The 27,193-nt window shown below is 43.1% G+C and overlaps 1 protein-coding gene across 3 annotated transcripts in view; it reads left to right on the top strand.

Moving 5' to 3' along the window:
• ARHGEF6 (Rac/Cdc42 guanine nucleotide exchange factor 6) overlaps positions 1 to 20,281 on the top strand; it is a 65,158-nt gene extending 44,877 nt beyond the window's left edge. For 2 of the 3 annotated variants that reach the window (XM_045030888.1, XM_045030891.1), the window contains 11 exons: positions 2,492 to 2,638; positions 3,478 to 3,564; positions 4,455 to 4,533; positions 5,704 to 5,828; positions 7,188 to 7,313; positions 11,655 to 11,675; positions 12,584 to 12,677; positions 13,952 to 14,041; positions 15,716 to 15,815; positions 16,604 to 16,658; positions 17,543 to 20,281. In XM_045030888.1, the coding sequence (XP_044886823.1) occupies positions 2,492 to 2,638; positions 3,478 to 3,564; positions 4,455 to 4,533; positions 5,704 to 5,828; positions 7,188 to 7,313; positions 11,655 to 11,675; positions 12,584 to 12,677; positions 13,952 to 14,041; positions 15,716 to 15,815; positions 16,604 to 16,658; positions 17,543 to 17,683 (1,065 nt within the window). In that variant the 3' untranslated portion in view covers positions 17,684 to 20,281. The remainder of the gene's footprint in view (positions 1 to 2,491; positions 2,639 to 3,477; positions 3,565 to 4,454; positions 4,534 to 5,703; positions 5,829 to 7,187; positions 7,314 to 11,654; positions 11,676 to 12,583; positions 12,678 to 13,951; positions 14,042 to 15,715; positions 15,816 to 16,603; positions 16,659 to 17,542) is intronic. The other variant, XM_045030889.1, reaches the window with a different exon arrangement.
• The last annotated feature ends 6,912 nt before the right edge of the window (positions 20,282 to 27,193 follow it).

Below are 27,193 nucleotides of genomic sequence, written 5' to 3'. Positions count from 1 at the left end.
AATCCTCAGTTATCAAGGAAGTTATGTTCTGTGTCTGTTAAGCTACTGAATACCTTTCACTATAACCACTCCAGATGTGGTCCAGCTTCCTTCCTTCCTTAGCAGAGAAGATGCAAGTTTACAATGATTAGTGATGCCGATGAAGAAAGGAGGGAGGAGAAATTTCATAGAAAACAGGAAACGGGGTGTCACGTTACATTTACTTAGCAGCTCAACAATTTGCATTCATTATAGCAGATAATAGGGGAGTAATTCAGTTATATTAACTTCAAAATGGCTTAAAGCTTTAGAGATGCTAGTAATGTAAGGAGATTTGTACTTGAGCTATTCATGTATTAGGTCCTATTGTTGAACTGTCTGTGGTGCATAAGGTAAGATAAGCACTTAATTCTGCAAGGGGCTCAGCATCTGCAAATCTCGTAGGCTTCAATGGAATTTGCTGAAGCTCAGCACCTCTCAGGATTGGGCTCTTACTTATCACTGTAGTGTACTTACTATATGTCTGAGGTTAGATGGTCAAAGAGTTAAATTCTGCCTTCAGAAATGCGTGCATGACTTTCATGGAGTCAGGGATCAGTCAAGTGTATGCTTCCAAGCACAGTGTATGGGTTGCACAAAGCTAACAAAAATGCTATTTGTAGTCCTGTCGTAGCAGCAGGGTGATAATACAGTGGTTTCAGTTTATAGGGATTGCAGAAAACTTTTGTAGGTTTTATGTGGGTTTGCATCTCCTGAACTGCAGGTTCAGCCAATCAGGGTCACAGAAGACCTACCATATGACTTGTACCGCATGACTTTTGGCACAAAGTTTTGCAAACCAAAAGGAAACCACTAAACTCTGGTTCTAAAAATGAGTGCCTCAAGGGTACAGCCGAAAGGGGCTCCTCCTTCAGTCACAGCGAAAGGGTCACAGCCCCTGAAGGATTTGTACAAAACTGGCTTAAATCCTGAGTTTGAAATGGAATAAGAAATAAGAGCTTGGCCAGTGTGAGTAAAAATTGAGCCAAGGCTTGGCCTTGCAGGATTTTTCCTCCCAAGTCATGAGAACTTCACCCTGTATTAGGTTCCATAATGAAATGCTTCCACAGCCCCACTGAGTAGTGCATGTGCTTTAGGACAATATCCTGCAGTCCTTGCTCAGTCAGCCCCTCCATTGACTTCACTGGGAATTTTGCCTGTGTACATACGGTATGAAGACTTCAGGAGTTAGGGCCTATTGAAGTCAATGAGAGGTTTCCCATTGACTACAGAGTGTTTCGGAGCAGGCCCTTTGCCCTCAGAGAGTGAGATCATGTATGTATAATCAGAACTCCTGAACCTAGATACAATTAATAAAACTAAATGTATAATGACATTCTTAGGGTTTTTTAAATGTAATTTTTTCTCAGCAGCTCTTTCATTTTCTTTTCCATTTGCATCTTGTATAATTATTCCCATGTGCCAACTAAGGCAGCAGGAAAGAAGAGCAACACATTTTGTTCATTGGAGCCATACGCATTTAGACAGGCCGAGCGTTTGGCCCATTCTGTTGAACTATAACAAGATATTCTGGTTTTAGATCAACTTAAATGGATTCCTTTTAAGTTATTCTATTCCTCTATCTACGTACTCAAGATGTGCAAAATTCACAGTTTTTGTTATGCAGTATTTAATAGGAAAATATTTGCTGATTTGCTTCATGCAGTTTTGCACTTTATTTACAGTTTGGACAAAATTGCTGTTTTCCCATTAAAAACCTACAAAAATAGAAAGTTCACAATTCCCACTCTGTGGCCACCTTGGCTTAGAAAAGGGGTACATTTTTCACTTAGGTACAGGGCTGGTTTGACAAAAGGACATATACCTCAGTGCCCCTTTATTTTCTCTTTTTCTAATTTTCATTTTTAAAATATCTTCTGACTTTGTAATTCATCAAACTGTTGTGACTTTAACAAACTTAGTACAATAAAGCAAATTTCAGATTTCCTGCTTGCTTGAATTCTATGGTATAAAGCTGAGTGATGCTGTTCATTTCTCACTGAGATAATTGGTGGTGGCCTGGTCTCTTCTGGTCTTCCTCTAAAGCCAGATTTTTGATAATTTTTATTAAGGGAAAGTTACAGTAAGCCATAATCTTTAGCCAGGTTCATGTGACCGTAAATAAGTAATAAGTAATATACAATGTAGAATGTTAGGGCCAGATTTTTAAAGGTATTTAGGCACCTAGTTGGATTTTCAAAAGCACCTATGCACCTAACACCCATTGAAATCAATGCATTTTAGATGTCTAGATGCCTTTCAAAATCCTAAATACCTTTAAAAATCTGCCCTGTAGAAAGACATTCTCCTTGTGAAGTGGTCACACTAATGACTGCATTTGGTGTTAGCCCTCAGACTGATAGGAGCATTGCCAGAAAATCTCTTCTTGGTGGGCCAGAGCAGGTTTGATTCTGAAGTTTTCCTGTTCTCATTTGAGCAAAACTTTTTTTTGTCTGTGATATCGGCTTTACAGTCACAGTGCCAGGAGCTGAGGAAGAGGAAACAACTTGAATTGCAGATCCTTTCAGAGTCCATTCCAGGATGGGAAGGGGAGGATATCAAAACCATGGGCAATGTAATCTACATGTCACAGGTCATGGTACAGTGTGGGGCAAGTGAGGTAAGGTGTTTAACATGGCAAAAGTCCTTCTCTCCCTCTCAGTGCTGCTAAAATGGTAAAAGAATGCTCAGGTCTAAACATTTTCTTTATCATGGTCGTGTTTGTGAAAGATACTAAGAGCTCTGGTCCCAGCCCAACAAAGCACTTAAGCATCTGCTTAACTTTAAGTTCAGGAGTCAATGGGACTGCTCATATACTTAAAGTTAAGCATGTGCTTAAATGCATCCCTGGATCAGATCCTGAGTGCTCAGCCCCATGCAGGCTCATGCCCTATCTGGCTGGCATTTATCTCTCAAACAAAAAGCTGTTTTCATATTGTCAAGCGAATGTGTTCTGTCATCAATCTATATGCACTACTCCTGTTGCCGTTACCCGAAGTTCTGCGGGTAGAATCAGGGCAGGTTTTGACCTTTAAGTTTTAAATAAACAAGTGAGATGTGGTAGTTCTAATGCTCTCTCTCTGTATATATATTAATATATGTGTTATATATTCTAGTACATATATATGTGTACGTGGGTGTGTATTATATATGAGTAATTTCTTACTACAGTAGCTCTTATTGGTTTTGATTATTTACCTAGTTAGAGCATTGGTACTTCTCACTACCAGCCAAATTAATGCTTGGGAGGATGCATATATGAATGTTTATAGTCTCTGAAGGGATATTAAGTAAAGAAAATAAGTAAATTTCAAATTAATAGGCTCAGTTCTGGTCCTGTTATGATCATTGGGAACATTGCCTTTGATTTCAGTTGAAACTGGATCGGGCCCATTATACTAATGTCTCTGAGGAAAATCTTTGTGATGCATTGTAAGATGGACGTATTTTTCACTTTAGGAGAAAGAAGAGAGGTATTTCATGTTGTTTTCCAATGTTCTGCTAATGTTGTCTGCAAGCCCTCGGATGACTGGGTTTATCTATCAGGTAGGCACATTTGATTTGAAGTTGCAAGTATTTGGGCGTAAAGAAGGAAACCAAATGTCTGTAATCAGATTAAATTCCTCTGCTTTCTGAAACTCCTCTGTTGTGGTGCTAACCCCCCACCGCCAGGAAACTGAGAACTCTAGCTTACCATACATACAGCATGGGGAGTCGTTAGACAGTTTCCACCAGCGTGAGTGCCCTTGAATTAAAATATCTCACTTTCTTATACTCAGAGAGTTCTGAGCAATTACTTTGGTGCATGCACAATAAATGCTGACATGGCTTTACCATTCTGAACCCAAATAGAAACTTCAAACTGGGTGTCAGTGGCGTGTACCACCCCCATCTCAATAATGACTGGTTAAAAGCTTTCATTATGACCTTTTTTTTTTAACCATAGGCTGATAATTTCCATTTTACATAATGCGATGCTCCAGGCAATGAGTTTTCTGGGGCTTACTACACGACTGAGTGGTGGAAATCATTCTCTTTTGGCTTTATTCTCAACAAGCTACTGGAGGCATGAAATAATTCCCAAGAAAGGAACAGCCTCATGCCAATTTATCACACTCAAGCACACATGAACACGAGCAATCATGATAATAGTAAGGAGTCATGATGGGTATTCTTTGGCATTGATTTGAGACTGACAGCTCAGTTGTGCAACGTGACCTTTCCTATTATAATTAAGTTAGCATGGGAGTTCCTTTAATGGACTTGACCTTGTGTTTGGCCAGCTAAGGACAGGGAAATCTAGATCCACAGACGGAAGGGGAATCTTTTCTGGTTTTCTGAAGCCTTCAATGATTTCTGGTGGTGATTCCTGAGAAAGGCAAATTGGCTAAAAATGATAGATGTAGAGTCTGAATCATTCTCATTTCTTTTTGTAGGGAAAACTGCCATTAACAGGAATGACGCTGACAAAATTAGAAGGAACGGAAGGGACCGAGCATGCTTTTGAAATCACAGGTCACTACACTTTTTGCATTTCCTGTCCAGTGGGAGCAGCATCTATTGTATAAGTAGTTCCCAGCTGCTACTGCATGATATGCTTTACACTTTCACTGGTATGATATGCTATTCTTTTCTTGTTCTTATGCTACAGTGACATCTGAGTTGTGTGTGTCCAGCTCCCTTGATGAGCAAGAAGGGGGTCTGCTTTTGATCCATCTGTGTGCAGTTTAATCTGCCATGACTGGGCTTGGGCTGCTTCAGACTCCATTATGAGTTACCAGTAGCTTGTATGCTGAGGAAAGAGGGGAGTGTAGGGTACAGCCAAGGTCTGCTTAAATTGGTAATGTCCTCTGAAAATGTTGGGAGCCACTTCCATAATCTACTACCAGTTTATTCACAAGCCACTACTTCTGCGCATTGAATCAGAGTATCATCAGAGCTAGAAATGGAAAAAGATCTGGATCATCCAGTCCATCCCTGACCAATGCAACATTGTTCCCTGATTTATATTTCCTAATTTCTTGTCCATTCTAGTTATAAATGTCTTGTGCCTTGGGGTCCCTTGACAGATCATGCTACAGCCCAAAACATTTCACTGCTCGGAAGCTTTTCCTAATAGTCAATCTAAATTTTTCCCTTTCATAATTTCATCCCACGACTCCTAGTTAGACCAACCTTGTACCATGATCAGTACTTTGGCTGCATCATTAGCATTTGAACCCTGTAAGTATTTGTAGACTGTTATCATGGCCCCCATTAGCTACTGCTTAGTGAAGCTACATTTATCTTTTAATAAATCCTCACAAGTTTATCCCTCCAGTACCCTGGTCATTTCTGCTGATCTTCTCTGAACTCCCCCCAGTTTGTCAGTATCTTTCCGGCAATGAGGTGCCCTGAATCGAGTACACTGTTCCAGATACATTCATACCAGAGTCACAGAGTGCTTGATCCCCAAAGCCCACTGACCCTAGAAGAAAAGCTCCCATTGACTTAGTTGGGCTTTGGAACAGGCGCATATAGAGGCGCTTGCACCTTCCTCCTCTGGGATGCAGTGCTTTTTTTTTTGCAGCCATATCGCATTGCAAGCACAGGAGGTGCTTGTTGTCAGAATGAGCTGGGCTGAATTTCTCTCTTCTGTGGATTGATGCTATTTTATAAAGAATGTAATTTAATCCTCTAATTCAGGGAACATGATAGAACGAATCACAGTGTCCTGTAACAGCAGCCAGGATTTGCACGAATGGCTCGACCATTTGCAAAGGCTAACCAAAGGGACAATATCCAAAACACAGTCCTGGAGTCCTCATTCTGTAAGTATGTTGGACCATTCCAGCCCTTTCTGAATTTATTGCATCTCAGTATTGTCACTAGGCTTTTTACCTAATGTGACAAAAGCAGATGGTTTTGTATCTAGCCAGTTTCACAGAATCATAGAAATGTCGGGCTGGAAGGGACCTCGAGAAGTCCTTAAATCCAGGCCCCTCTGCTGTGGCAGGACCAAGTAAACCTAGGTCATCCCTGACAGATGTTTGTCCAACTTGTTTTTAAAGCTTCCACAACCTCCCTTGGAAATCTATTCCAGAGCTGAACTAGCCTTGTAGTTAGAACGTTTTTCCTAATATCTAACCTAAGCCTCCCTTGCTGCAGATGAAGCCCATTGCTTTTTGTCCTACCTTCAGTGGAGATGGAGAACAATTGATCACCATCTTCTTTAGAACATCCCTGAATATATTGGAAGACTGTTATCAAGTCCCCCATCAGCCTTCTTGTCTCAAGTTTAAATGATTTTCTAAACCTTTCATCATTTTGTTGCTCTCCTCTGAACTCTTTCCAGTTTGTCCACCTTTTTCCGAAACTGTGGTGCCCAGAATTGGACCCAGTACTCCAGCTGGGGCCTCCCCATTGCTGAGTAGAGTGGGACAATTACCTCCTGTGTCTTACATACAACACTTCTGTTAATACACCCCAGAATCGTATTTGCCTTTTTTGCAGCTGCATCACATTGGCCACTCCTATTCAGCTTGTGGTCCACTATAACCCCCAGATCCCTTTCAGCAGTACTACCACTTAGACAGTTACTCCACATTCTGTAGTTGTGCATTTGATTTTTCCTTCTTAAGTGAAGTACTTTGCACTTGTCGTTATTGAATTTCATCTTGTTGATTTCAGATCAGTTTATAGAGCTACAGGATTTTTCACATTGAGGTCATGGTTCTGGGGCCTCCTCATGCCTGTGACTGTAGAGTTCACACCTAACACTATAGCTAGCTATTCATGCCATTTTTCTAATGTCCCTTGCTATCTTTGTGGTAAGCCATGATCTTACAGTAGTTCAGATGGAGAAAGGTCCTTTTTTTCCTCTCACATATTGTAATGATTCTGATTTAATTAAAATGGGGAGGAGACTTCAGGCAAGAGACTTAAATTTTACAGACACTTAACATCAGTACTGGAATGGGTTACTTAGGGAGGTGGTGGAATCTCCTTCCTTAGAGGTTTTTAAGGACAGGCTTGACGAAGCCCTGGCTGAGATGATTTAGTTGGGGATTGGTCCTGAGTTGAGCAGGGGGTTGGACTAGATGACCTCCTGAGGTCCCTTCCAGCCCTGATATTCTATGATTCTATGTGAAGGCAAACAGCCTTCACAATCTCATCAGGTATTTTCTCAGACTTTTAGTTCTACTGGACAGCTTCGTGGACCACTGGAACCGCCCAAAATCCTTAAACCCTGGACCTTAAGTTGTCTCCGACCTGCTCCTCCACTCAGACCATCAGCAGCTCTAGGTTACAAAGAGGTAATCTTGGATACATGCAGCGTATTGTGCCTTTCATAGAAATCTTTAAAGTTTGTGCACAGAGTTGTTTTGCATGATGATAGTAGAAAGGAGTAGGTTGAATGACCTTTAACGAAGATAGGTGTTAAATTAAAGGATTCCACAAAATAAAGCCCCGATCTTGCAAACACTTATGCAAATGCTTAACTTTCAGCATGTAAGTCCCACCAAATCAATGGAACTGGTTTCGTGCTTTAAGTTAAGTGCATACGTATTTGCAGGATTGAAGAGTTAATATTTTCCACTGATTCCAGTCCTGCAGTCTTTAGGCAAAACTTCCATTTGAGAGTTTTACGTATGAGGACCTCAGAACTGGGCTTAACACAGAAAGTTGGGGGAAGGAAACCACCATTAATTTTGATTATATTTCTCCACCCTGTATTTTTGGTGCTAGATCATGGATCCCCTGTCAGTATTATTCCCCTGGGGAAACTCAGTTTCCAGGGCTTAGGTGACACACGGGAAGTCGGTGGGGAAGCCCATAATAGAACCAGGTCTGATTCTTAGTCCCCTGTTTTAACCACAAGACCATCCTTCCCTCCCTTAGAATAAACTGAGAAATTGTGTAATGTTCCCGGTAGCAGTAGATGACTAAACAGCTGAATCACCAATCATCCTGGTTACAGCAAAGGTGTGAACATTACTGTCTCATGGTCCTAGAAGCATCCTAGGCTTGTGTCATCCACCCTTCTGTTATAAGGGCCTGCAATATTCTGAAACCTGGTGGGCAGGGGGTCAGCGGGCTGCAGGAGTGAATTATTTAGGAGGAGGGTTGAGACATCACTGTGGCAGTTGAGATGATTTTTTTAATTTAAAAAATTCAGAAATTTTATTTTGAAAACTAAATTGGGTTTTAAGACCCCTTAATCTTTGCATGCTCTGAGTCCCTAATGTTGACTAAGCAGCTTCATACTTGCATGACAAACTGTTGCCCACTGACTACATTTTAATCTAAGGATGAATCACTGCTTTGCAATAATAAATGGATTTTTTTAAAATAGGCCAAAAATGTATAGGTTGACCAATATAACTATTGACACCACAGCCCTTTGAATCTCATTCACAAGTTATTACTGGGTAATTGCAACACAGCACATGTTAGACTATATGTCTAGAAAACAGTTTAAGATTTCTCAAGAACAGAATTTATTATTGGTGATTCCATAGCAACTGTTGTGTGATAAGAGAATGACCATGTGACTTAGGGTCAAATCCTGGTGCGTGAAGCCTACGGTACAATGAAAAACTCTCCGCAGAGCATGGGGGCAGGCTGCGATGATCCCCTGCACAAAGTGGATGTCAGCAATGCCCTGTGTGCTAAGCAGAGGCATATTATCGCCTAGGCCGACAAATTTACAGGGGCGGCAAATTTATAATAGTAGCATTTTTGTAATCACGGCATCAGGGACGCCGCGATTCTACCACGCATAGCGCGTATTGAAACCACCAATGACGACGCAACACCATTTAGTAAACATACTCACGAGAATCCTAAACATTAATAATATGACCGGAAGGAAGAAATTAAGCAGTTCTCAGTTAAAAAAAAAAAAAAGCTATACAAAAGAAAGAAAGGGAAAATGAAATGATAGCAAAAATGTGCAAAATAGATTCCTTTGTTGTATCAGTTAGTGCCAACAGTGAGACAGAAAAAATAGTTGAAAGTAGTAGTGAAGTAAAAAGTGAAAATATTGGTGTTGATATTGAAAATATTGATGTTTAATAAGTTCATATGGGGCCACGGGTGGCAATTATTTCAGGACCTATGTCGGCAAAATAATTAATCCGCCCCTGGTGCTAAGGGGCAACGTTCTGGTGGCAGCCCCCAGCCCCCAGCCACACAAACCTTAAGGTAAAATGTGTAAGTGAAGCTAGTGTTCTTGGAAAGATGCCAGGTTGACAATGAAAAGCCACTTATTTAATGTCTATGGACCAGGCCCAGCATGGGTAGTTGGTGTGTCTCACACTGCCCTATCAGCATGCCTCACGTGCATTTTGGCAGGATTGGATCTAGGAATGAGCCATTCAGCTCAGACCCACTCTACTGAGGTTCCTGGCAGGGTGCTCTTTAGCGCCAATTGTGAAGAGGGGTCTTGGGAAGTGGACCTCACCTGCTAGGATCTGTATGTGGACCCTCCCCGACATCATTTTGTAGCTTAAAGATAAAAAACCTTTTCAGAGCTGTTTGCGTTTTGCAAATCAGAACCCCAATTCCAAGTAGAACCAGATCCGACGTGACTCATCTGGAATGTGCACTAATTGATTGGCCCACTTTGAGCAGGAAGGAAAAACGTAAATTTTAAACACATAAGGCAACATTCTGATCTTGGTGTTACACCTGTGTAAATTCAGATGAACTCCAACTGGAGCTATGTTCATGGACTAGAAGCCAGTATTCAGCTCTGTTTTTAAAGGCATAACATTTCTGTTCACACACTAAGTGACTCAAAGGGCTCCAACACAATGCATTCTTAATTCACACCTCCCGCAATTACCTAGCGCACAGTAATGGCTTTGAAAGAGACCTTTTAAAATTTAGGCTGCACCTCATGAATACAACCATGTAATGGGGATGAGAAATCAGACCAGGTCAGGTTCCTGTTATGAGACATATAAAAGTGATTTTAAAAATCCATTTCTGAAAAGAGAATTTAGAGCTTCAATTGAAAGAAATTCATTATTGCCTTGGGGGCGGGGGGGTGGAGTTTGATGGAAAGAAAGGAGATTTTTAGACATCCACTGAGATTTCAATTGGTTTCTTGTTCGTAGGACGGAATTTCACAGATTTTTGTGCTCTTTCTCATAGCTAGCTGCATTCAGGAAACCCCAGAACCTTGCTTACGCACTGTGTATCAGTGCTGCCATTTCCATGTAAACTGGGTCATTTTTCCTGTTCTGTTTCTAGTCATAATTTGAAATTACAGAGCAGGTGCCCATCGGTAAATTCTCATGTCCATATTTGGGGTAATGGGGTGTGACACACATTTCCTAGCTTGAAAAATTACCTGGTTTGCATGACTTGTAAGGTTTCTTCTTACAGCAGCACATTTCTGTGCAAACAGCAACTTCTATTGGGTCAGAGGGCACCACGTGCGTGAGTGCACCCGGAGGAGGAATCTTGCCTCAAAACCCATATCATATAGGTTCTCTGGGTCTTTCCCAGAGACCCCACAAAACCATTTGTAGTAAGAGCTGCTTGTAGGAGCAAATCTGGCCCTCAGTACTTCGGCTATGAAACTTGTCTAACTGCTGGGGAACACCTGACAGCAGGTTATCAGGCCAGGGAGCTACTTTGCTAATCCACCCTAAGGACTAGAATAGTTTCTGTGGCCTTTGTAGCCCACACTAGGGAAGGGAAAAGTAGAGGTTCAGCCAACCTCTGTCCACACCACACTGTCCTCAGAGCAAATGGATACCACAGAAACCCATGGTGCGGGACCCTATTGGATGCAGCGTGTGTGGACACCTCCCTGCAAAATCTCCTGGCATCTTTCTGTCCTCTTCTGCAACAGATCCACAGCGGTTCCACCGTGTTGCTGTGTGCCTGCTGAGGATTGGGGCCATATTGACGATGGTTGTAGGGGAAACTCTATTTCTAATGAAGTAGGAGGAGAGTTCTGGTGTATTTCAATGCCTCGCACTGTAGCAGTCTCCCATTTAGGGGGACGTTGATCAGGAAAAAAAATAATTTCGCTCGGAAAGGGTCCCATTCTGCTTTAGAAAACACAGTTCACAGCACGCCAGGGCGCATTGCCACCTTGACACCAAATGTTCCCTCACCCCAATTGACTTGAAGAAAGGGTTACTGTTCTTGAAACAAATCTGAGCCTAGAGCAACACCCCTGAGCCTGACCCTACAGCTTCTCTGCAAGTCTGGGTGGGTGGGAGTTGTGGATGCAGAGCCGCTACAGAGTCAGTGCCTTAGCTTGCATTTTGAGGTTGGATTTTTCGTGATTTACTGCATTTCTAAGATGTATGGTTATAAATAGGCAGTATTTACTGACATCCTACTACTACTCATTGAAGCATGATCACTATTTTTGCTGTATTAGGAGTATATGAATGCCTGCTTGCCATGTATTTCATATTTCATTTATTTTTCAACATTCATAATTTTGCATGAAACCATGCCCTTTTTGGTTCTTTTGCATGTTGATATTGAGGGTGTGACAATCCTTGTAGCACATTAATTGCAACACTAACATTTAAATGTTGTTTTAGAATTATTGATTAAATGGACTTGGTCAATAAAATCATCGACCACTCACACTCATCTTCTCTTTCTTTACATATTCATTTTAGAGGATGTCTTATATCTTAAAGGTAAGGGTAGATACATCTCTTTGGCTTATTGTAACATCGAATGCTTGTGCTGTGACCTTTATTAAGCAGATTCTTCCTCTCCTGTTTGCTTTTTCCTAATTGTGCCTGCTTTTAATAATTTACAGTATGACTCAATTCTGATTGGTATACATTTTGAACAGGCTCATACATTTTGAACAGGCTCACAAAAAATATTTAGGACTGTGACACAAAGGCTGAATTGCATGAAAAACATGACACTCCTGTTATTTGTATAGTTACCAGATCTTTTAGCCTTGATATATATATTACACATAACCTGTCATATACAAATGCTTTCAAAATCAATCAGAATGATTGTGGCTCAACAAAAGAACTAAAAACTTGTTTCTTATCTTTACAATCTTATCAGACACTAACTCTGTGTGTATATGCCTATATTTCATACATATGTGTGTGGGAAGGTGTTTATAATTATACACACACAGATATAGTGTGTGTATATATATATAAACAAACACTATATCATTTATGATATGTTCTATATTATAAACAAAAATGTAGTATAGGAATTAACATGCATACAGTTCCATAGGGAATTTTATAACTGACCACAGAAAAGTTGATCATACTGATATTTCTAGTGAATTTATGTGAGTCACTTACCAAAAGATTATATTTCATCTGATTGCGTTTTATTCCCCAGTCATTTCCCTGAGATACATGCACAGTTCCCGTTGCTTTTACTGGGATTTGTGCACACAGACCTACTGCAGGAAATAGCCCTAAGTGCTGTGACGTTCCTTAACTTTATAATTGCGTGCAAAGGAGTTTAGTGCATAATGCAATGAACCACATTCAGTCTGAATTGCTCTGCTATTTTAGCTACCTTTGGCTCTTATTTAGAAGGAAAGTCTGTTTCTCTATAGGATTCCAGCAAGAGTCCAAAGACAATGAAGAAGTTTCTTCCTAAAAGGAAAACGGAAAGAAAAGCATCTGATGAGGAGTTTGTTATTAGAAAAAGTAAGTGTTTTCTTTTCTGTAGGGGAATTCTGTTTGCAAAGTAATTTACATGAGATTTTAAATGAAAACAGAGCCATTTGTTCAATGCATCCTATGTTGCACATAAATAACTAAAGGTACTTTGTTTTTGAGATTTTTTGAAAGCCTTCGTCATACTCATAAGCTTCCCACTATGTCATGCACAGCTGCCATCTATCTTAGTTTTGTGAGACCCTTGTGGGAATGCTTAGCATTTATATCACTTTTCCCATTGATTTAAGCATCACAAAATCATGATGAGGTAGGTAGGGAAGTTATTATCCTCACCATACAGATAGGGAAACAGGGACCGAGATGATAATCTTCAAAGCAGTTAATGGGTTAAATTGAATTTCAATCTATGAACGTCACAATAGCTGTGCTCTTCTAGGACAATGCAGATCACAAAGCCCAAGAAGGAAGCCTGTGAGAGCTGGGGACAAAACTTTCTTTGTCAAGGGGATCTGGCTATGAAACTAACTTTCAGAGGAGATCAGGCCAGTTCAGTGTCTGCCTATCTTTAAGGAACACTGCAAAACCTATCTCTTCAAAAAAGCTTTCCAACATAAGAGTAATATTCCCAATGCAGGCTTCTTCTTGTACTGCTAAACCCCTGCCAACAAAAAAAAAATTGATAAAATCTAACTCTCCTTCTCGCCCCCTCCCCCCCCCAAATGTTTTTATCATGCTAAGGGAGATCTGTCGGAGACTCCATGAGGTCTACTTAGGACGTAACTTTTGATTTTTACATGGAAGGGGATCAGATACTGTGATGAAGAGTGGCAGTACAAAACCCTAAAACAGATAAGTGACTTGCCCAAGGTCACAGAGTGAGACAGTGGCAGAGCCAGGATTAGAAATCAGGGCGTCCTGGTTTTTAGCTGTACCTCTCTCGAGGATCCTGGCAGTGGGGTTTTAAGCCTGCAGCTTCTTAACAAGTGCACTTATTTCCCCTGCAAGTCCTTCATACCGTGGGTAGTAGCTACCTCACTCTTCACAGCACTTGCTATCCAGTATCCCCATCATTCCTTTAGTCAGACCTCAGCCAGTGGTAGGCACCACTCCACTTAACTGGCCTTCATGTGAAATACAAAGCTCTCCGTCCCTATCATCTCTGGCTCACTCCCAGAGACAATACCATTTGTCATACAAGCAAGGCTGTCTCTCCTCATAAGTGAGTTTGTTGCAAGGGTTTTGAAAGAGAAAAAAGAAGCCAAAATATATTGCTTTTAGCCAATATTTGCAATGTTTTGCAGGTACTGCTGCACTAGAAGAGGATGCCCAGATTCTGAAAGTTATTGAGGCCTATTGCACTGGTGCAGGTTTTCAGCAAACTCTCAGTTCAGGTAGACACACAAATCTATTACATAATTCACAAGGTATCTGAAATGATCATCACCTCTTAGGAAAAAAACAGTGTTGCAACATATGGCAATCAAGCTTGTGCAAAGAAACCATGGTGTCTGAATCATCAAGATAAGGACATTTCATACATCTAGTGGTTTATTTGCTATTGTTTTTCTTCTGTCACAGAGGATGAGCAAGTAGGAGGTAAGATGTCAGGCGCTCTGGGTTGTAGAACACAGCTACTTCACTAGCACTTGATAGGAATTAAACAAACCTAGTTTGTGCCTGTGGCTGAGAGTAAGAGAAACTGATGCTAATCTCAGGTTGGTAGGTAGCTTTTGAAAGGAAGCTTGAATATTATCTCTTGATCAGCCGCATGTTTAAGAAGAAGCTGCTTCATGAGAACCCGAGTATTTAACATTTTCTGAAACTCTGGAACTACAGCTATTTATCAGTGCTGGTGAGAGATCAGAGTCAATTGGTGAACTATCAGATGAGGAAACATTTTTAAATTGGTACCCATGAAACATGTATCTTCTAATGGTTCCTACCCTAAACAAATACTTTAATTTATAAGCAATCAAATAATTTTAGATTCAGGCAGTGCCTCCAACAACTTGCCATTTACTGCTTTAGCCTCAGTTAACTTAAGCACATGCTTAAGTCCATCCTTCTTCAGCAAAGCACTTAAGCACTTGCTAAAGTCCCATTGAAGTCAATAGGATTTAAACACATGCTTATATTTAAGCACGTGATTTAGTGCTTTGCTGAATTAGGCCATTGCCCATAATGTACCTTCTTTCAGTATTCCTGCTGCTTAGATTGAGAATGGCCACAGCTATCATGGGGATCGCTCAAAAAACAAGTTTTTAAGGGTGCTGACTCTATGTGGGTATTTAACGTACTGCCGTGTAGGCATTGTGGGGATCGAGTGGAGTCACTTCTGCTCTCATTGTTAGCGGGCTTGGCCTGTCTGGCTCTGCACATGCTGTAGAAAGTTTTACTCCTGGCTGCATATTGTTTGTGCAGAAACTAGTGCGTTATCAAGGTTTAAATGGCAAGTTAGCTCAAAGGAGGAATGTTGATCGTGGCCTTTGAAGAAACCCCCTAAGACCTGGGCTACACTAGTGGGTTTGTTCAAACTAAGATACACAACTTCAGCTACGCTACTCGCGTAGCTGAAGTCGAAGTATCTTAGTTCGACTTACCTGGCCGTCCTCACGGCGGCGAGTCGACTACCACAGCTTCCCCGTCAACTCCGCTTACTCCTCCTGCCGAGGTGGAGTACGGGCATTGATTAGCGGATCGATTTATCGCGTCCAGACGAGAGCGATCCTCGATACATCGAACACTACCCGCCAATCCAGCGGGTAGTATAGACGTACCGTAAGGCAGGGGACATGTGTAGACAACAGGGATCCCATCCTGCCTGGAGCTTCTGGGTGCTACTGTCATCTAAATACTAAATAATGAATGATAGCAGGCAACACAAGGACCTAATTCTGCCTTCAGCAGTTTCACAATGATCTATCCTCATTGGCTTCACTGGAGGTGTTCCTAATTAATATAGACTAGGGTGAGCCAGTTCACAAGTAGGCTTGTGATTTCTAAATGGTGTCAGCTGTTGTGGAAGGTTTCAGTTTTTCTTTTTGTTTGGCAACTCTCGTTTATAGGCTCTCGTAAAGACTCCCTACCCCAGGTCCTACTGCCCGAGGAAGAGAAAATCATCATAGAGGAAACAAGAAGCAATGGTCAGACTGTCACAGAGGAAAAGTGCGTGAGGCTTCCCTGTTTGCGTGTTTAGTCTTTAAACTTTATGATAAATTCCAGTGGATTTGGGGTGATACCTTAAAAACCAAGGCCATGTCTTCTCTGTGTAGGTGTCATTGGAAGGATATAGGTACTCAGGTCAGAACATGCCCAGTGCATCCTTACAAACTATGGCCCTTGACACTCACTGTGAGTTTCAGGTGGTGAGGACTATAAGATTGATTCCAATTTGTATTTAGCTCCTTTTCTTTTTAAAATTGGAGGCCAGATCCTCAGCTGGTGTAAATCAGCATCATTCCATTGGAGGCTGTCCCAGTGTACACCAGCTCAGGGTCTGCACCTGGATTTTTCACTGTGACAGCTAAGGTAAATCCTTTTTACAGGTTATTTATTTGTAAAATCGTTACTGCTCCTGCCAAGCCCCAACAGATTCATTCATCCATCCATATTCCATGCATACCATTCGATGTAAATGCCTTGTATGTTTTGTTGTTGAGACCTAGATAAACAATATTTTCTAAAATTTGAAAAGATATCTAAATTTTGATGGCTGTGAGGTTTAAATGCTCCTCTGGTAAGACTCCAGAACAAGGTCTTATGGATGGACCCTCAGCACTGAAGTGCTGGCACATACTTAGCTCAAGAAATGTTAATAGCCTTGCTGGAATAAGCAGCCTAAGATAAAATACAAACTGCCAGCACCTCCCCCAACTATTTGTATGCAGATCTCACTCTGATGTCGATTTACTGCACCTCAGCTCTCTTATCTTAATTTTCTGCTTATTTTCTAGAAGTCTGGTAGACACGGTTTATGCACTGAAAGATCAGGTCAAAGAATTAAAGCAGGTAATTAGAGCATTTCTGCATGTGATGTCAGTAAGGAGCGGTGATTAAACAAGTGGCCTTGCTCTACCAACATTCTATCAATTAGCTGATCTTTGTTTGAGGGCTCAGATGCCTTCAAAATGATGGGTCTGATCCTGCAGCTGCCTGACAGGGACACTTCCCATTGACGTCAACACGAGTTCTATGTGCCAAGTGGCTGCAGGATCCGTGGGGCTCTATACTTTGTCTCAGTATATGAAGAGTACAGAGCAGGTTTAGCCTCTCTCAGCTGTATATTGGCTTTTTAATTGTCCTGTCCTTTAATCTCTATTGTCCGTAGTGTTCCTTTGATAGGATTATGATAAACAGAAGTAAAAATTAATGCCCGTTGGGGTAGGAGAGGGAAGCATCCCTCCTTCCCTTCCCCTGCACCCCAGTTCTGGATCTTCTTGACTCACTCCACTACCAGAGGGCCTTGAAGTCCCGGTCCTGGAATGGGATTCCTGCAGGTGGATGCTTATGCCCATGTGAAGTCCCAGTAACTTCAATGTGGACCTGTACAGCAGCACAGCTCTTGCTGAGCAGGATCAAGCCCTTAGTTTATTCCAAACCACAAGTGACCCGGTCTGCGAATCGTTGGAAACCAGCACTACATTTTGTCAATTGTCCCTGTTTTGGGTGTGTTTGGGTTTGGGGGGGCTTCCCCCCACCACCACTTTTCGGCGACGATTAAGGCCATGGTACAGCAAAACACTTAAGCACATGTTTAAGTCTATTACTGGTCAGCAAAGCATTAGGCCTGCACTTAACATGAACCGCGTATTTAAATGCTTTGCTCTTTTGGGCCTATAAGGTTTTTGAACTTTGCTAAGAATAAATATAGCAGTTTGTTCTTCCCCCCCCAGGAGAGTAAAAAAATGAAACAATGTTTGGAAGAAGAGCTGAAGTCAAGAAAAGATTTAGAGAAGTTAGTCAGAAGGCTATTGAAGCAAAGTGATGAATGTGCCAGGGATGAGACTGGGCGCAAGTCCTCGGTTTTAGCTTGAATTCTGGACGAAGCTGCTGGCAGTTGCGTGTGACCTCAGGCATTCTTGGGAAGCAGAACTGGATGCTTTGCCTCTTCTTGCTCCTTATTTTATTTTGTTGTGGAGTTTGGTTTTTTGTTACAAAAAAAAAAGTGGTAATGAAAAATAGTTTGTTTCTATTCCATAAGGATATAACACATACCACAAACGAGTAAATAGTCAACAGCTAAAATGGTCAGCAAGGGGTCTACGATTCACAATTCATCTGCAGCAACTAATACCTCATTGTACCTGCTACTGGAAGCAAATAAGAAGTCTGCAAATGACTGCCACTCAGAAGAGGGGTTTGGCAGTGGTTTCCTATAAAGGAAATGTAAGCACTTTTTATGCTTTCCTTTTTATGCTTTTTAACGTGCCCGGTACTTAATTTATTAAATGGAAATGTTATTGAGCTGGAGTAAGGTGAAAACCAAAAAGCAACGAGCACTTGTTTTCTGAAAATCAAGAATGGAAGTTTTCCCCTCCAAATATTCCCCCCGCCCCCCACTAGTTGTCTGTAGCAAGATAGTGCTCTGCAATAGTGTGGTTCCCATGTGGCCTTTATACAGATGAAAATGTGCAATTAACATTTTAAGACATTTTTAATTTAACTCCTTGGAGCAGTAGGATCTTCTTCTGTCTTTAGCACATCAGGAAGTCACATTGGATGAAACTGCCTCTTAGCAGCTAATGGTTAACACAACAGTTAACGTCTCTTTTGCCCAAAGGCCTGTTTCTAATGCATGACCTCTAATACTTGGGTCCTGTTACACTTTCACTTTCTAAACCTCCATGTAGTGAATACGTTTTATATTTTCCCAGTGCTTTTACCTTGCCATATGTGCCCCCCCCCTTTATGGAATGCACACTTGGCTTGACAAGGGGTTGCTAGGGTTTTTTCCCCCTACTTAAAACATTTGCAGTTCCTTCACCTTGGTTATGAAAAAAAGACAATGACCACTAATTACTCCGTCCACCCCAAAGGGGCTTTATAATAGGAAACAACGTTCTGTTGCAACAGGAAAAATATTTACATTTATGCTTTGACAAGAGCTGCAATGGTCAATCTCCCTCCTGTATAAGAATTTATACAGTTTTTACAAATTGCTGGCAGAAATACCAGCTAAATCAAAGAACACATACAGTGTGTATATATAGACTATCTGGCTCTGAGTTCCCCTTGTTTTGTTATTGTTGCTTTATTTTCCTTGCTAGCAATTCATCATTCATTGTAGCAGAAGGTCTGGAGTATTCTAACTGGTAAGAATGACTATCAAGGGGCAGTGTCCCACAGTGATGTAGACACATATCATAGCACATTACTCTTTAAGTTCTTCATGAAGGAAATATTGCAGGGAATAATTATTACCCTCATATTGCAATTAAAGTTCAACCTGAGTGGTGCAAATTGCATTTGGGGTTGAGAAGCAATTAGGCTGAAAAGCTGGATTCTAAAAGCGGCAGAGCATTTTCAAATGGGTTTTCATTTTATTGTGAGTTTGGGGTGATTTTGTTTGTTTGTTTGATTTTGATTTTTTTTTTTTAAATCTTGGCCCTTGTTTGCTTTGGCCAACATTCACTGTCCCTGTCCTTACTTATCGATGGTAGGTGGTCCCTGAAGCAACCAGCTCTCTGACTCCTCGCACATCGGCAGCGAGTGTGTGAAGCTGAGATGTACTGAGCTGACCACTGACCATGGCAATCTGGCCATGCCCCATTGCACGGGCACTGGGCTTTAACATGCATTCACTTCTGAAGGGCAGAAGTGTGAAATTTTGGTGTGTGGCTGGGTGTCATGAAGCTGGTTCTCTGATTTCCCTAGTAACATCCCTGTGCTTAGGGTGACCAGATGTCCTGATTTTATAGGGACAGTCCTGATTGTTGGGCTTTTTCTTGTATAGGCTCCTATTACCCCCCACCCCCTGTCCTGATTTTTCACACTTGCTGTCTGGTCACCCTACCTGTGCTGCTCCTGTCAGAGTAACTTCTCCACTGATTTTTGGGGAGCCAGAGTAGGAGAGGCAGTAATCTACCCCATGCTCCAGCAGCAGGCCAGCTGTGTCTTCGGACTTGCTGGGCTGGCATGCACTTACGCACCCAGGCCACATTTGGCTCATGAACTGTAATCAATAAGTGAACTAAACCAGACTGTGACTTATGGTCCTGAGCAAAAGGTATAAATATATCCATCTAGTTAGAGTTTATTTGAACCCATGCTGTGTACATATGCATGTTTATAGGATTTTTGATGTGCTGGAGGATGTGCTAGTACGTTTTTGGAACAGACGCATGTACTGAGCGTAACAAGCCAAAAATAAAATAAAAGAAATAAATAAAGGAAAGGAAGCCATGTCAAACTGATAGCAGTGTTGCCATAGTTACTTTGTTTACAGTACTTTGTAAATAGGTTCTGGTTAGTCTGTCTTAAGATGGATGCTCTGTGTCAGCTGCCTTCCACTTGATCTTTTGTCATGTAGATTTATTTACTGTTACTACTTATGCAAGTTCAATTTTTCTAATGTTTTTATTTTGAACTATTTTTAAGTGACATTTTCAACAAATAAAGAAGGATAAAAATGGCTTCTTTGCTACATCTGTTGATGTCTTTGTGTCCAGTTCCCCTCGTCCCCGGGATTGGAATCCTCAAAATACAGCACCTGTTCGGTTAGGCTTTGTGTCTGGTCACAGGATCGCTGGTTTCTGTGGACAGACTGAGCCCAGGGCCACTGGACTGGAGCAGGGGAGCCCAGTCCAGCTAATTGAAGAGGGCTGGGTACACCTGGGCCTGTAAAGTGCAGCTAGTAGGCAGCTGGTGGGACAGGGCTGAGCCAGGCTGAGCCCCAGTCAGCAGAAGTCACACTGGACTGGAGCTGACTCCTGTGGTGGGTCTCTGGAGCAAAGGGGCAACTCCACAGCTCCAAGATGGGAGCAGAGCTGGAGGAGACAAGGTGCTGCCAGGAGCTGGAGAGCCAGAGACCCCTGGGAGGGGTGACTAGCAGCCTGGGGACCAGGTATTGGCTTAAGACTGTTCTCTTTGCTTGTTAACCTTTGTTAGAAAAGAATAAACCTCCTGTCCTGGGCCTGGGCCTGGGCCTGGGCATGGAATTGCATGCTTGGCGACAGGGCAGGGGTGCCCCCCCCCCCCCGTGTGCCCACTGACAGTCTGGCATTTGGCCCAAAGGCCATGCCAAGAACGAGTTGCTATGGCAATACAGAAGTCGATCTAAGGCTAGAGTTTGCAGGCTCAGGGTCCTATCTTATCTAGGATACAGGCTGTTGGCAGGCTCTGGCATCAGTGGATTTTACTGAAAATCCTGCCGCGGTGAAATCTGGAGGTGTTCAAAATACTGCCCTCAGTCAACCAGATTTATATGGAGAAGGTGAGTTGTGTGGTGATTGCAGGCTGATTCTCTGCTACATCCTCTGCAGCACAGAGAGGGGTGGTGGGCTGGGCTGTTGGGGAGCTGGCCACTCCCTGAATCTCTGCCTGACTCCAGCCATAGGTTAGAACAGCCTGCTCAAGCCTATGTCAGCTGGCAATGGTCCTACCCTGCTCCCGTCATGCCCCCTGTGCTTGGTCTATAGGGACGTGGGTGGAAGTGCCTGCTCAGCCAGTTCTCTGTCCACTGGGCACTCCTCCATGCTGGGGGATATCCCAGCAAGCAGAGGAGTTGAGTCTCTGCTCCATTTGTGCTCCTCATGGATAATATGCTCCTTCACATGCCAGCTTACAGTACTCAGCTCTGGTCTTTCTCACTGGCTTCTGGCAGTGTAATAGATGTCCATGCAGGACATCATCTAGGTAAGTACTCTTGCATGGCGCCATTACTGTAGTATCTGAGTGTCTCACTATCTTTTAATGTGTTTATCTTCACAACCCTCTGTGAGGCAGAGCAGTGCTATTATCCCCATTGTACAGAAGAGGAACAGAGAGGCTAAGTGACTTGCCCAAGGTGTCACACAAAGGCTGTGGCAGAGCAGGGACTTGTACCCAGGTTTCTCAAATTACAAATTACTCAATCCTGGCACAGATCTGCTGTAATTTACCTGCACAAGCGCTTGCAACATCTACCACTAACCTGTCACCCTCTGAAAAATGAGAAAAGCCCTTCTAGCTAGGACACGTGAAGACAGCAGTGAAGCTTTGGCTCTCAAAACCTTGCCTGTGCCCCAGATTCATTCTTGTAAAGGTTTTCTAACGAGGGTATTTTACAGAGAAGTATCTGTTCTTTCTACTGTATGAGTCACTTGCCTGTTATACAGTATGTTACTTTCTGCCCAGGTGGAGTTTATTGCTTCTCTTTGCAACAGGATTTCCGTTAGTCTCCCACTTGGACAAAACCTCTAGTACATGCCCATGTTTCTACTACATCTGTAATAGTACATTGTGATTTTAATTAATTCAACCATCCTAAAGGAACTGGTGCTCCCCATAAGTGGTTTACTGGTGTAAATTCAGGCTTAAAGTCAGTGGAGAGCGTGGCTGTGAGGGTAGTTGTGGAAGGGAATAAGTTCTTGCATAGTGTGACAATCAGCGTACAGACACCCTACTGGTAATGCTTTCATGGGGCGTCCAGAACAGTAAGTCACCTTGTTACCTTTCTGCCTCAGCAAGAGAGATTTGCTGCTGCTAAACTGCATCAGCTCCATGTCACTCCAGATTGTTAGCTAGCCCAACAAACTCCTCAGGACTCTGCTAGTCCTTGCCTGGCAGCTAACTGTTGGTGCCCCTAGTTCCTGAGCCCTGCTGGAAGAGTGTTCCTCTGCAGAATCCAGGCCCTCTTGCTGGACACGCAGAAATTACCAAGCCTGCTGTCTCCAAAGAGACCGAACACACACCAGCCTGCTGGCTCAGCAGAGGATGCACACATCACTGTTATATAACTGCACTGAGATGAGTTCATAATAAAACTAGTTTATTAATAAAGAACAGAGATTTATGTGATACCAAGTAGAGATAACAGAAACAGAAAATGATTACAAATAAAACAAAAGTATAACATGCTTCTAGGGGACTCCTAGCAGGCTCCATGCTCTGTCTAAAGCAGTTTTCTCCCCTACAGTTTCTCTTCAGCGTCACCAACCCACATAGCGGGGGGAACCCACTGTTCAGAGATGCAAAGAGAGCCGACCTCTATTCCCTCAGTGATGGATGCCAAAATGGTTTTTGTTCTTCTCCTTATGTTTCCCAAAACTCATTTTTGTAGCCAGAGACAGGATGACTCCCACCACCCCGTCCCACGCCACCCTCGCGGTTCTTCTCTTCCTCTTGACTCCTATGTAAATAGAGCTTCCAGTGTTTCGGTTCCACTCCACAATGCTTAATTCGCAGCGCAGACAGGGAGATAGCTGCCTGCCCTCCTGCCTGGGAGAAAGCCTCTTTCTCCCTTTGTTTGGTCACAGACTTTAAAACATAATTCAGTAAATAGCCAGAATTCCTCATATAGTGCTGAAACATACAGATCATGCTGATATGCATCACCAGTAAAAGACCTTACTGGATACACTTTTATAGGACAATAATATTGTATGCAATCAATTGATTCATTGCTTATCCTTCAGGGTTCAGACCCCTGTTCTCACCATGCGGTGTCTGGACCCTGATTGTCACAACTCCCTTTTGGCCACTGGCCATGATGTAAGCTTCACTTCTGCCCTCTCTTTTCTGGACAGGGCATTGACTACTTTGTTCTCCAGTCTCACTGTTGGTTTAATGATATCGGAAATGACCATCCTAAATAAGGTGACCATATTTCCCTATGCTAAATACGGGACACTTGGTAAAATTACTCATATTCAAGCGAATTCAACAGCAATCATATGCAGTACAAATGTTCAAATTAACATCAAGTTGACTAAGCCTGTGTTAAAAAGAAATACTGCATAGTTGGATTCTTTTTATTTACTTCCTTATCTTTAAGGCTTTAGGGTTCACACAGGGAGGGGTGACACACCCAATTCTACCCCACACACAGGGAGGGGTGACACACACACCTCTACCCCACACACAGGGAGGGGTGACACACACACACTCCTGCACACCTCTCTCACACCGGGGGGAGGGAGTGACCAACCGACTCGAATCTCCCTGGCCAGCGCTCTCTGCCCTCCATGCCTACCTGGGCCCCTGGCACAGACACGCCTCTTTACTCTTGATGGAGTCCTGGCCCACAGTAGATTCTGGGCCACAGCATCTTTGAGCTGTGCCTGCTTCCTTCACTCAGACCAGTGAAGGGTTCTGTCACCCCCTTAAGGTGTGAAACCAGATCTCTTACCACTCGGCAGATGGTTCCCAGTAGAGTCCAGAGCTTTACTAGCTGTACCAGTGACTCACTGACCCCAGCAGTCCACTGAGAGCAGGAAAGACCCCTGGGAGTGGTGAGATTCTGGCACAGCTGGGAAAGATGTGAGCCTGCATGCCACTGAGAGCAGGGAAACTGAGGCACAGTTGGATGGGGCCGTGAGCCAAAACTGCTGCGTCAGCACTCATTGCATTTCTGAGCAGTAGGTCCCTGATTCTGTGGCTTGGTGATGCTGGAAAAGTAACTAGGTGAGAAAATTGCTTTAGACAAAGCTTTGAAGCATGTCATACTTTTAATTTATTTGGAACCATTTTCTGTTTCTATCATCTCTGCTTGGTATCATGTAAATCTCTGTTCTTTATTACTAAACTTATTCTAGTTTTATTGTAAATTCATCTCAGTGCTGTAATATTCCAGTGTGGTGCCCATCCTCAGCTGAGCCAGCAGGCTGGCGTGCGTCCTGTTTCTTTGGAGACTTGGTTATTTCGGAGAGTGGCCAGTATGGAGGAATGTTCTTCCAGCGGGTTTGGGAGCTGGGGGAACCCAGGGTTACCTGTAAGGCAAAGTTTGGATTGGCAGAATCCCAAGGCGTTTGTTTGGCTAGCTGCTATCACACAGCAAATCACTCTCTTGCTGAGACAGAAAGGTGCCAGTGTGACTTACACCTCAGGACTCCCTGAGAAAGTATCTCACATAGTAACAGCAGGCAGAGACAAGCATCTATTCTTTGATAATGCACATGGCGCTTCATCTGACGCCAGTGGAAAGACTCCCAGTCAGACTCATGAAATGGAGCTATACTGAACAACAGTAGAGGGCTGTAAACTGTTCTTTCCTTCAGTGATTCTGTAGTTTAATGCCGACAGACCCCAGTCAGTGGTGTGCGGGATCGAACCTGGGACCTCTGGAGCTTTAGTGCATGAGTCTCGCCACCATGAGCTAGAAGCCAACTGGCTGTTAGCTAAGGGTGAGAGCAGACTCCTTTTCTCTCTCTCTCTAAGTGGTCTCGGTGCCACTAGATGGGACAGAGCACCACACCCAGGTGCTGTGTGGGTTACACTAGCACTAGCGTTTGTTTTAAGGCGAGGAGAAACACATCAGCCTCGCTGTGGAGGCAAATGTTTGAGGCTTGGCTGTGAGGTGCATTGGAAGGGATACTCGGTGCTTAGGCTGGACTGTGTTCAGAACTGCACAGCGTGAACACAGCTGAGTGCGGGGCAACACTGGTGTTTCCCGGCAACTTTTGCGGTTTTGATATTTGTTTTCATTCTGCTTTGGAACAAACAAGCCCTTTCGAAAGGCTTCGTGAAAATGGGCCTCTATCAAAATGGTCATTTTCAGCTGGAAACCTGAGCAGTTTGGGAGGCAACGGGGGCCACCGCTCCCTCCATTCAAGTTCAAGTCTCTGCACTTCCTGATTCAGAGCTGAGTATTTTGTCCCCAGATCACTATGAAAGAGTCTGTCTCTTTCTCTTCCCACTCTTCCCTAAGCAGCTTGGATCATGAGGCCAGATGTCTGGGACCCAATTGTCCCCTCGGCTGCATATGCACAAATCTCAGGAAGTTACTAGCAGAATCTAACCCTTCTAAATACCTGGTCTTTTGAGACCATCTCCTCTCTGATGCCTCACAATGGTTTAATGTGGTTCTCAAGTCTGACTGAAATGTTAACATCATCTTGTTCCCATGACAGGGGAAGAAGAATGTGACCACAAAAAACCAAATTGCAGCAGGATGGGAATTCCCCTCCCCTCCCCCAGGTCATACGCACTGAGCCTGGTTACCTGTTGCCCTGAACCTTGTGTTGCCACTGACATCAGAGCAAAATGGGTATAAAGCTCCGATTCTTTCCCTGTACTCAGCACGGATGAGGCCTCAGCTGGAGGACTATGTCCAGTTCTGGGCACTGCACGTCAGGGAAGATGTGGACAAATTGGGAAAAGTCCAGAAGAGATCAGCAAAAATGATTGAAGGTTTAGAAAGCATGATCTACAAGGAGAGATGGAAAAACCTAGGTTTGTTAGTTTGGAGAAGAGAAGACTGAGGGGAGACATAATCTTCAAGTATGAAAAGGTTGTTGTAAAGAGGAGGGTGATAAATTATTCATTTTAACCACAGAGGACAGGAAGTAATGGGCTTAGGGAAGCAAGGAAGATTTAGATTAGACATTTAGGAAAAACTTCCTGTCAGGATGATTAAGCCCTGGAATAAATTGCCTAGGGAGGTTGTGGAATCTCCATCAGTGGAGATTTTTAAGAGCAGGTTAGACAAACACGTGTTAGGGATGGTCTAGATAATATCTAGTCCTGCCTCAGTGCAGGGGATTGGTCAAGATGTCCTCTGGAGGTCCTACATTTCCTTGATTCTGCTTTGGTGGAGTTTTACACCCACTTTGCACTGGTGTCAATGACTGCACAAGGTGTACAGGCATGGAGACTCAGCCCCCCTGTGTCTAGTTGCAGGGCTTCCTAGCAACAGGAATTAGGCAGATTGTCCCTTCAGAGGAAAAAGGAAGAATAAGCACCAAACCTAGGCAGGAAACCGTGTGAATATCAAGAAACGGTGCCCTCAAAGCCACTGCAGCCATAACCTTGCAGAAATACCAGCGTGAGAGGTGGGCTTGGGGGTGGGGAGAGGGAGAGGCTGGAACTGAGCAGAACATGTGCTACTTGAGGGAGTACCTAGTACTGCTTCAGTGTTTTCCTGAGAATGGAGATTGCATAATGTGCATACAAGCTGCCACAGTTCCCTAGGGTACAAAGAACCATTAGAAAGGGCAAGGCACTGAAGAAGAGCCCATAGTCCAAGGCAGGAGACTGGCACCACCAAGAGTCCTAGAGGCAGAGTGTAGGGAAAGGGGTGGAAAGATCCAGTGCCAAGAGAGCAGAGACCCAGCTGGAGTCCCCCATCCCAAATGCACAAAGCTGCCCTGCTCTGAGCAAAGTGGCCCTGGAGCCATGTCCATATGGCTGTCTCAGACATGGCCAAAACTGCAGAGAGTCTGAGCAAGGAATCTCTTGCAATCCATGTAGCCCATCTTCCTGAAGTCACTGCTGTCTGAGGCTGCATTAACTTCAGGGGCATTTGCCTGGTTAGTGGAGCTGGTTGAAAAAATGTTCATCAAAACCTTTTTGCAACCAAAAACAGCTTTCTGATTAAATGGACATTTTCACAAGAAAATGTCTATTTT

This window comes from Mauremys mutica, chromosome 9 (genome assembly GCF_020497125.1).
Source record: "Mauremys mutica isolate MM-2020 ecotype Southern chromosome 9, ASM2049712v1, whole genome shotgun sequence".
NCBI classification, from domain to species: Eukaryota; Metazoa; Chordata; order Testudines; family Geoemydidae; genus Mauremys; species Mauremys mutica.
Note: the sequence above shows the minus strand (reverse complement) of the source record. Positions and strands in the feature narration are given on the sequence as shown.